This window comes from Macadamia integrifolia, chromosome 1 (assembly GCF_013358625.1).
Source record: "Macadamia integrifolia cultivar HAES 741 chromosome 1, SCU_Mint_v3, whole genome shotgun sequence".
NCBI classification, from domain to species: Eukaryota; Viridiplantae; Streptophyta; class Magnoliopsida; order Proteales; family Proteaceae; genus Macadamia; species Macadamia integrifolia.
Genome location: NC_056557.1, coordinates 12,907,569 through 12,918,855, shown reverse-complemented (window position 1 = coordinate 12,918,855; position 11,287 = coordinate 12,907,569). Strand labels below are relative to the sequence as shown.

Below are 11,287 nucleotides of genomic sequence, written 5' to 3'. Positions count from 1 at the left end.
CAAATTTGCTCCAACCCCGGTCTAACAGTTGGGAGGGTTTAGACATTAATCCGAATGTCTGAAAAATATATCCAATTCATCCTAGCCGTTGGATGATTGGTTGGAAGATCTTTGGTGTCCGATAGGAATTTTACACCTGCCATCTATAAATATGACATCCATGCCTCTGATTCTCAACTGCCGCTTATTCATCAACATTAAAAGATCCTAATTAGACGGCTTTATCTCAAAAATGTAACTCATGGTCATGAATCATCACTACACGTTATCAAAGAAACAAATTCTTTTATAGGTTCCAATCGTGGGGCATGCACGTTATTAAACAAGACACATTCTTTTATAGGTTCCAATCGTGAGGCACTCCCCACGTGCTGAGCAGACACTTGGGCCCACTATAAATTGCTGCTTCGCGCTAGAATAGCGCGTGGATAGGGGCGCCTGGTAGGCGCATCGTCAAAGCTAGGAATTTAAGCACATCAATGCAAGTCTATTTTAGGTAGTACGACACAAAGCAAATACGACGGTGGGTTCCATCCCTATGACCCTATCACCATCACTCTTCTGTCTTAGGAAACCGATACATGCACCTGGAACTTATTTCTGAAAAAAGCTTTTTTTGTTACAATATAATCTCAGCTAAAACTCATTTTTCAAGATTTAAAACCCCTTTCTGATATGAAGGATTGATGGTTATGTATGGGGTCAAAGTTTCTCGTGATTCACGGGAAGTGGAGGTTAGCCAGCAAGAACTGGTTCTGATCGTCGACCTGTTCGATCAGAACCGGAACGAGAAGATTAAGGTAAGTTGGTGTTTCAGTTTTTCTTGCTCTTTCAGTGATTTTTTATTTTTTTTATCTTTTTTATTTTTTCTTTAATCTTGTTTAGCTTGAGAAGGTTTTCCTTTGGTGTTTGTTTTGATCTGAGACGTTACAGAGGTTTCTGGTGATTCTGTTTGTTTCTTGTTGGATTTCTAGGGTTTTAAGCAGATTTTCGAACCTGGGTTGAAGTTATTTTGAGTTCGTTTATTGCTTTCTGCCTGAGTGAGGGACTGAGGGAGGCGGAGCATTTGATGTTGTGGTGTGGGATTTGGTATGAATAGGCATCCTATATATAGATTCTTTGATCTTATTCATCTCCGCAAATATATCCCGCGATAAATGCTAATTTTAGGGGATTTTGCTTTATATATATATATATATTATTTTTTTATTTTAACTTCTAATTTAGGTTGGCTTGACATTGCATAGGTTAATTCTTTGTTTGTTAAAATTCTGACCTTCTGGTCGTACTAGGTTCTCCAGTTGCAGAGCCTGATACATGTATCACCTGACCTTCTATGGGTTGCATTCTCACCTGCATGAACTATTGCTGGTGCCCTTCTTGCATGAGTTTCTCCCCAAAGGCGGCATTGAACAGTTATTCTGATATCTTGGCCATCCTAGCTATCGCTGTCATATTTAAGTTCTCTAAATAATCTGAGATGTGTTTTCAACTAGTCTCATATGTGATGTTTAGAATTTGGCCATTTCTGTCACATGGATTGGTTTTCATCTGCTTACTTGGACATGTGTACTGTAATTTATTTTAAATGTCTAATGGGGGAGAACAGATATGTACTTAATAAGAAGTGTGAGAATTGTGGATATACGAAATAGAGTAAGCATAGCTGATGTGATATTTGGCAGCCTCACTGACATGAAGTGGTTGATTGAGGTTTAGTTTAATGAATCGCACATAATTTGGTTAGTGGTTTTGGTGAGGAGAAAACTATGTATACAATTGGAAGGGCGTATAATTATAATAGTGAACAGCATCAGGTTTTGGGTTATCACCCTAATTGGATGGGATGGGATCTAAGACCTAGCAAGCGGAGGAGCAAGTGAAGGCACCTGGTAGCGTCAGGTTGCTTTTCCCCTGACCATCATTAGGGTGGTCGTAGATCTCTGGTAAGAGATAGGTTGAATCTTTCTTGTTGAGGAGTACTAGATTATGGCTTTATGCAAACATGTGGGACATTTTTAATTCTTATTTGGTCCCTAACTATATTGTCATCCTAGTTTCTGCTTGTCTGCTTGCAGTCAACGGCCGACTAGATCCACCTATGATATATTCTTGGTATTGAATACAAATTTTGTCCTTCGTTCTCTGAAAAATGTATATTTCCATGAGTTTGGTGGGGAAATGAGAGAATTTCCTATTCTTAGAGGCTATGATCTGTAAATATGGAGAAAGACACTGAGTTTTTGACACAGAAACCTCCTGAACGCCAGAATGGGGACTTGTCATATATTATATGTATTTTACGGATTGAAGATTAGTCCAAGCTTTGTAAAAATGAAAAGGGCACAAGCTTTGGGACTGTTTGGTTTTGATTGTGATTTTATTTTTTTCCCTTACTAATCTTATATAGGTCGAAAAGAAATTCAGCACTAAGGAAATTCAAGATAATGTCTATCCAAAAAGAAAAGAGTCATTCCTGCATACAACGTATATTTAGGTGTTTCAAAACGTTTGTTGGTAAAGCAACAAAGAGGATAACTTATGAAAGAAACTATGGGCGAAAGTGAAATAATAAGTTGGAAATCTATTGAAGCATGTTATAAGTCAGCTAATGCAGGCCAGTCCAAAAATTGGTCATACTTAATATCTATGGGGTATGGGATTTTAATTCTATGGATTATATTTGTAATATGCTGAATTATAAGCCTTGAAAGTGGCGGTCTAGAGGGGTGTACCACATTAGATATTAGTAGTGGGGGCGATGCAGGAGCACTTCCTTGGACAAGGCCGTACCTGTTTGAGAGCCCTCACTAAGAACAGGGTCCAAGTAGGTTGGTTGGTTCAGTAGGATATTGAGGAAGTTTTATTTTATTTTGGGTAGGATACTTAGGAAGAGTGTAGCAAGTTTTGGAGTAGTTTTTTGGTGACGAATCTTCGTAGAGTTGTTTCCTTGTTAGAGTCTTTTTCTTTTCTTTAAACATTCTTGTAGCTCAATCAATTGGACAGATGTGAATGAATTGAAAAGTTGAGTTTGCTGTGGTTTGGGCCTGTTGGCCAATCGTGCCTTCTCTCTCTCTCTCTCTCTCTCCCCTCTTTCTTTCTCCTCTCCCTTCCCCATTGATTCAGTCTTTCACCCTTTTACTGTAAGCTCCTTATTCCTTCCTTCCATTTATTTCTTCATCTTTGTTATCCTTCTTCCTTATTCTACATTGTATGCTATTTCAGACCTTTTCCCTGTTTCTGGCGGTATACCTTGGTTGAGTGTTAATCGATAGAACTCCTTAATACTCAACCTCTGAATCTGAGATTTGGGTAGTTGAAACCTAAAGCTTCAAGTCTTGTTATGAATCAACCCACTTCTGTGAGATGTGAACCAGAAACTTCCGCTGGTTACTGAGCTACCACCAGGTCTGATTTCAATCCTTCCCAGTTCCTCTTCTGTTGGTTCTTCCAACTGGTTGCTTGTGGATTTCGAGAGGCCTTGGGTTATGGCTTCTATGCCTAAAGTTTTGGACTGGAATACCTTCTAATGAGGGAGTTCTCTCTTTCGAAGTGTTTCTTGCAATACTGCGGGGTTTTCTTCTTCTTCTTCTTGCCTAGAGGTTGAAGAAGACACAATCGTGGATTATTTTTCTAATCCTTATTTTACCCTTGTTTCCAAAACTTCCCCTCCCATCTTCCTTATCATCTTTTGTCCATATTTTGTATATACTTCCAAGTGTTCCTTTACATTAATTCATAATCCCCATTTCATCCTTTCTTGTTGAATTACACATTAGACTCATCCAATTTTTTCTGATTTATTACAAGTTTACAACTGCCCTTTGAGTACTTGTGATAAATGACAGATTTTTCCACTCCTTTGTAACTTGGGTATTTGTTATTTGAGGGCCCCATAACCCAAAAGGTTTCTGAACCTGGGATCACCGTCAGGGTGTCTACTGTAAGTGTAGTTGGCTTTAGTTTAGTCATTAAAGAGTCTTATTTTGGTTAGTTGTGTGGATCCCAAGTTATCTATAGGACTTAGGCTTCGACAATTTAGTTTAAGTATTTTATAGTACATTTTAGAGCCCTCAAAGGGTGGGCCTTGGTGTAATGGTAAGGTTGCTCCATTACCTAGTGGTCACAGGTTCAAGTTGGGACACAACCTATCCGCAAATCGGGGGTAAGGCTGCATACATTATGACCCTCCCTAGACCCTGCAATGGCGGGAGTCTCGTGCATTGGTGTGCCCCTTTTTTAGTCTAGCTACCTAAAAATTTTAGATTTTAGATTTGAGAATTTTTTTTTGGTAAATATGTACCCACCCCCCATATTGATGGTTTATCAGATAGATTAATAGAGTACAAATTTGAATATGAATTTGAATTGTGTAATAAAGAAGACTTCCTTGTTTCTTTTTCTTCTCCCCTATCCCTCATCTCTATTCCTTTTCTTCAGTTACTATTCATGTCATGGGTACTGTTTACAGTCCCATAACAGCCCCTATCTCTTCTCTTTCTTCTCTCTTTCTATCCCCAATGCAGACTACTGAAACCAGCAAACCAGCAAACCTTTTTAGTCCTATTATATTTGGAAAATAGTTCAGATATGGGTCTGTGGAGCATCCGACCTGATCTTTGATTCCTAATCTTGAATCTAGGTTGGCTGGCTGCATTATCTAGTATATGAGAGAGACAAAGCTATGTCCAAACAAGTATCCACTGGTGTTAGGGATGTAAATGGATAGTCGAAAATCCGTATTCGTATTCGTATTCGTTTAGGGGTATTCATATTCGGAAAATACATATCCAGAAATTATCCGAACCGGTCCGAAAACTAAGCGGATACGATTATGATAATCCTAGTTTCTGATCGATTATTATTCGATTTGTTTAGCTATCCGATGGTAAATAATATCTGTATCCATTTCTCCGAATTTGTATCCTTCATTGTAATATTAAGTAAATATATTAATTTTTATTACATAATAATAGTGTAGAAATATTATATGTGATGCTGGTCAGGATGGATTTGTGTTGAGTTTTGCTGGTCAGGATAGTTGAGTTCAGTTGGTCAGGATGGAGTTGTGTAGTTATTGGAGTACCAAGTTTTTTTTTTTTAGATAAATATACTCTCTATGTCTCATATCTTCTCAACATTTGAACCAAAAACAGATTTAGATTAGGTTCTTAAAGCTGGTTTTTGTTGTGATTCTAGGCGTTGTGATTCCAAAGTAAATTGCTTGAATTGATCTTTGTGTTTGTTGTGAGTGAGTGAGTATATGTGATGGCTTTCATTAAAATTACACATGGGCAAGCAAAGAAGTCTAAGTTATAATCGGATAATTGGATTCTCGGATTTGGATATTCGGTATCTGTTTGTTAAACGGATCGGATCGGATCGGATAATATCCAATTACCGTTAAGATAAGTGAATTCGAATTTAATAGCGTTTCAGATATCTGGTCGGATAAACGGATCAAATTTGGATAGGCTCCTATTAGACGGATTTGAATTCGAATTCGAATAGGCTCCTATTTGACCCGAATTCGATCCATTACATCCCTAACTAGTGTTGTATATGACATAGGTGGCCTGGTGAGAGCTGAGAAGTTCCCTTAAAATCATGGGTACTGCCCCTTGGTTGTAATACACTTTAGAAAAAGGCCTTCCCTTGTAGGTTATTTATCATACTATGAAGTACTACTATGCGAGGGATGAAAGTTTTCTGCCTGAATTATTATTTTCTTACAGCTTGACCTCTGTCTAAGTCCAGCCTACCATGGCAACTAAAATATTTTCCTTGCTGATCGATCTGTCGTAATAAACATATAGATCCAATCACTAGGATTATTAATTAATCACAAGTGAGTACTAATACTTACTACTATTGGAAGAATTATCTTCTCTTTAGTTTCTTTTGTACTTATGTATTGCAGTAACTGTATGATATCTATTTATAAGATCTCCCACTTATTTGTGCAGGCCTCTACAATGCTTAGAAGGAGGTAGTGTTTGAAATGGTTCTTGAGATGGAGTCTTGCAACTGCATTGAGCCACAATGGCCAGCGGATGAACTATTGATGAAGTACCAGTACATTTCAGACTTCTTTATTGCACTTGCTTATTTTTCTATTCCTCTTGAGCTTATCTACTTTGTCAAGAAATCTGCAGTTTTCCCATATAGATGGGTGCTTGTGCAATTTGGGGCTTTCATAGTTCTTTGTGGTGCGACACACCTAATTAACTTATGGACTTTCAACACACATTCAAGAACTGTAGCAGTTGTAATGACCACAGCAAAGGTTTTGACTGCTGTTGTGTCTTGTGCAACAGCCCTTATGCTTGTGCATATTATTCCTGATTTATTGAGCGTGAAAACCAGGGAGTTGTTTTTAAAAAATAAGGCTGCAGAACTTGATCGTGAGATGGGCCTGATTCGTACACAAGAAGAGACAGGCAGGCATGTTAGAATGCTTACTCATGAGATTAGAAGCACTTTGGACAGGCATACCATTCTGAAAACGACTCTTGTTGAGTTGGGTAGAACATTGGCATTGGAGGAGTGTGCATTATGGATGCCAACACGTACTGGTTTGGAACTTCAAGTTTCATACACTTTACGCTCCCAAAATTCTGGTGGATATACGGTACCTATACAACTTCCTGTGATCAATCAAGTCTTTAGTAGCAATCGTGCAGTAAAAATTTCTCCAAATTCCCCTGTGGCAAGACTTCGGCCAACTGTGGGAAAATTTATGCCAGGGGAGGTGGTTGCTGTTCGTGTTCCACTTTTACACATCTCAAATTTCCAAATTAATGATTGGCCAGAGCTTTCTACGAAACGCTATGCGTTGATGGTTTTGATGCTTCCCTCAGACAGTGCAAGACAATGGCACGTCCATGAGCTGGAACTTGTGGAAGTGGTTGCTGATCAGGTTTGAGTTGATTCCTGCATCTTTTGTATCTTACCTGTATTATTAGAACTGCATTGTAAAGTCCCTTTTCCTTCATGTCGATTTCATGTTAGTCAATTAAATGCATTGATGTCAATTATTACATCTGAGCAAGAAGTGTCTTGTATATTTAGATGTTGCTGTGTGTCTATTCTTCCATAATGCAGGTGAGTTGCTCTTAGCCGAATATTTGCAGTTCTACATTTCACAAAGGACTTAAGTTGTTGATCAAAGTCTGATTCCTTAAAGCTTTTTTGATGCTGATATGCTGTTCCATCTGTGCTTTGCCGTCATTTATTATATTATAGTATGGTATAGGCATGCCCTTTTTTCAAAATTTTAGAACTAGTTGTGGCTCAGGGTGGACTTTGATTTCAGCTGTTGTTGTTTGTAGGATGTACACCTGCGATATTCAACAATAGCCTTGTTCAATTATTTGTGCCAAACCATTGCCGGTCAACCTCTCCCCAACCCCCCCCCCCCCCAAAAAAAAAAAAAAAAAAGAAAAAAGAAAAAAGAAAAAATAAAATAACAGTATAATGAAAGAAAACTAAAATAAAGTAAAAGATTTTATGTACTGGGAGAGGAGCTACATCATGGAATATTGTCCTGTATAAGTGGGTGCCCTACATGCCTCTTCCTTAACTAATTCATCTGGTAGTCGTTTGCTAATCATGGTTTCTAATGGAAGGGAAATATCCTAGCACTCTCAATTTCTGATCAAGTGCTTATATCTCTGTGGATTTCCCTTTTTAATGACTGGTCAACTGATCATCAAATCAAAGCTGCATCTCCAATCAATGATGGATTTCTAGAGAGGAAACCATCCAACGCAAGAACTAATAATCTCCAAATTTGTTTGATTGAATCTGTATCTGACTAGAGCCAGACTAGTGGAAAACTTCATGATCTCTGAAGGGTGTCAAAAGACTTGCACTGTCTGGTTTCCCAAAAGAGTTCCATCCATGACAAGCTTTAAGGGAGCAAGAGGAAGGGGGGGTGTTCATTGTCGCTGAATAATGAATAAGAGAATGTGAAGTTTGTTACTTCATCAATCATTATTCTTCTCTGAATGATTCTTCCATCTATCACTGTCCTATAGACTCATTCTTACGTAGTAAAATAGTCAAACCAAAGTGCATGTCTTGTTGTATGTTGCTTCCTAACTGAAACAAATCCTAAATTAAGTGATTTAGATTGGAGAGATGGACCAGCTGGTGGTGGGTTTAATTAAAAGATTGAAGAAGAAGATTCTGATCTGATGGTTGATGGGACCAGATCTGGTAATATAGATGAGGAAAATAGGAGGAAGACAGAGAAAAGGAAGAAAACAGAAAATTGCGGGAAACATAGAAGAGAGGAGAGAGAAGATTGAGGGGGAGTGAGAGGAAAGAGAAGGGCGAGGCAACAACCTCAAACAAATATGATTCTATTCCACGGTCAAATTGTGGGCTGTAGTGTAGCCTTACAACTGTATTTATAATTTATCTTCTAAACCAATTGGAATCTAAAAAGGAAATAATAAACCCAATAAAGGAAGGAAATTCCCTCCTTGCGTGAACTAAGGTGTAGTTCCTTAACTATCTAGGAAAGGCAATTCTCTCCTTGCATGAACTAACATGGAGTTCCTTAACTATCTAGGAAACTGGCACCAGCATAATGACTACTAATAAATCATGGTTGGGTTGAAGATTAGGTTCCCAAATTTTAGAAAACCTATTACCACAAGCCATAACAGTTGTTCAATAGGCCCTCATGAGTTGTGTCAAGATGAAATTCTTGAAAATCAGATATTATGGAGTTGTAAAGTGTCAAACTAGCTCCACTATATAGGTTTATAGAAGTACCAGATTTGAACCATCTGTTGGGCCAAGGCCATGGGTTGAACCAGAGTTTGACTCAATCCAGGCCTTACCAAATTGAACCAAACCAGTCCTGTATTATTAATCCTTCAAAAAATATTGGAATAATCCTAACCTAGTTTCTATGTGGTACTTGTTAAAACTGTAAACTTTAGACCAGATTTTGAGACTGTTGATGGACATCTGACATCTATGTCACTTTGTGGATGGCTCAGCTATTTTATGCTGCAGTTAAACCAAATTTCATTGGCTTTACTTTAATTGCTATGGATAGTAGTTTGTTTTTCATTTGTTGCAGTGCTGGGAGATGTTTATTCATACAATAAGTCAAATTATATATCTGGGTCCAGGTGGCTGTTGCCCTTTCTCATGCTGCAATTTTAGAGGAATCTATGAGAGCAAGGGATATGCTTATGGAGCAAAATGTAGCACTAGATTTGGCAAGGAGAGAGGCAGAAACAGCCATTCGTGCTCGAAATGATTTCCTGGCAGTTATGAACCATGAGATGAGAACACCAATGCATGCAATTATTGCGCTTTCTTCCTTGCTACAGGAAACTAAACTGACACCAGAACAACGCCTGATGGTAGAAACAATCCTAAAGAGCAGTAACCTCTTAGCAACACTCATCAATGATGTTTTAGATCTTTCAAGGCTTGAAGATGGAAGCCTTGAACTTGACCTTGCCGCATTTAATCTTCATGCAGTATTCAGAGAGGTAAGTTTGATGATTCTTGGTAATGCATTTGTTAAGAGAGATGCTTATGCCTTATGCCTTGTGGACTTTAGGTAGACTTGGTTGTTTGGCTAGAGTTGCTGTTAAATTTTTATGTATGGCACCACAACTATTTGTCAATGCAGGTTGTTCAATTGGTCAAGCCCATTGCATCGGTCAAGAAGTTATCAGTGACATTAACACTGGCTTCAGATTTGCCAGAGTATGCCATTGGTGATGAAAAACGTCTTATGCAAACCATTTTAAATATTGTTGGTAATGCTGTGAAGTTCTCAAAAGAAGGAAACATCTCAATTGCTGGCTGTATTGCCAGAACAGAACTGTTACTAGATGCTCGAGCACCTGACTTTTTCCCGGTTCCAAGTGAAAGTCACTTTTATTTACGTGTACAGGTAGGTGGGCTGATAATGTATGTGCTAACAAAGTTGCGCTTCGCACATGTAGATTCTGATGTGTGCTCTGTAGTCGTTGATTATTTGTAGTTGATCATATAGATATTGTCTTTATCATGCAGGTAAAAGATTCAGGGTCAGGAATTAACCCCCAAGATATTCCAAAATTATTTAATAAATTTGCCCAAAATCAATCAGTATCAAGTAGAAATTCTGGTGGCACTGGGCTTGGGCTTGCAATTTGTAAGAGGTACTTGTTTCCCTTGCCTTGCAGCTTTAACTTGTACTATGGATAAGTGGGTGATTCTTAAAAGATATTATTGTCATTCTTCACTGACTTCTCAGCATTAGTTGGCATTCAAATATTTTCTTTGATAGTGGTTAACTTATCTGGTAATAGCTAATCTTTAATATTTACACAATCAGGTTTGTCAATCTCATGGAGGGGCATATATGGATTGAAAGTGAAGGATTTGGCAAGGGTTGTACTGCTTCATTCATCGTAAAACTTGGAATTGTGGGGCGTTCGAATGAGCCAGACCACCATGTTGTACCTCTGAATCGTGTGCAGACAAGTTTTCCAGGACTCAAAATTCTCATTCTGGATGACAATGGGTCAGTATGACGGCTACATATAATGCAAATTTACATTTTGGATTCCTCTAAAACCCTATTTTAGTCATTATTTGTGTGAAATTGTTTTTTATTGGTATTTTCTGCAGTTTAATAGATTTTTAATGTATATTACTTTTTCTTTTATTTTGGGTTTCCCGTAAACATCTGCTTATGCATAGAACAGGGAAAGATGTATCGTTCTTTCTTAGCTTGAAATTTATTTTACCAGGCATATACGATTGTGCGTTCAGACATTTGTTCACGACTTCCTCCCATCCCCTACAATAAAAAAAGCTGCATTTATTCTTACTCCACCAATCTCTTGTAGTGGATTAAGAATGAGGACTTGGTTTATTTGCTGCAAAAATTTATGTTCTTGAACTTTCCCAATGGGTGAAATACCAACCAGCTTTCCCAATATGATGGTTTGATTGACATGACCAATTGTAGTTGAAGCTCCCTTTGAGCATTAGTATTAGGGTTGGTTAGTTCCAGTGGTAGTAATGGGACTATTCATCCGAGGGTGGTTATTTTGCAATATGACAGCTACATAAACCCCAAATTCAGGACATGCAGTCTGCTTAAACCCCCTACTTGTATCAAAAAGTTTCAAAGGTCCTTCCAGTAGGTCATGATACTGGCTTTGTTTTAGAAGTTTTTCTTTTGCTGAATAAAATTGGGCAGCAAAATGGAGGGCCTTGGGATGGGCCACTAATTTTGTCCTCTGTGCAGATACCCCATCTT

The 11,287-nt window shown here is 38.1% G+C and overlaps 1 protein-coding gene across 2 annotated transcripts; it reads left to right on the top strand.

Annotated features, from left to right (window-relative positions):
- Nucleotides 1-528: 528 nt before the first annotated feature.
- Nucleotides 529-10,543, top strand: LOC122080030 (ethylene receptor-like; the record flags this gene model as incomplete). 2 transcript variants are annotated; one of them, XM_042646897.1, is given in 7 exon segments in its annotated part: nucleotides 529-800; nucleotides 975-1,089; nucleotides 5,967-6,919; nucleotides 9,150-9,518; nucleotides 9,662-9,928; nucleotides 10,051-10,178; nucleotides 10,355-10,543. In XM_042646897.1, coding segments are annotated over 5 exon segments (1,871 nt in total), but the record flags the coding sequence as incomplete, so codon positions are not given.
- Between the last annotated feature and the right edge of the window lie 744 nt (nucleotides 10,544-11,287).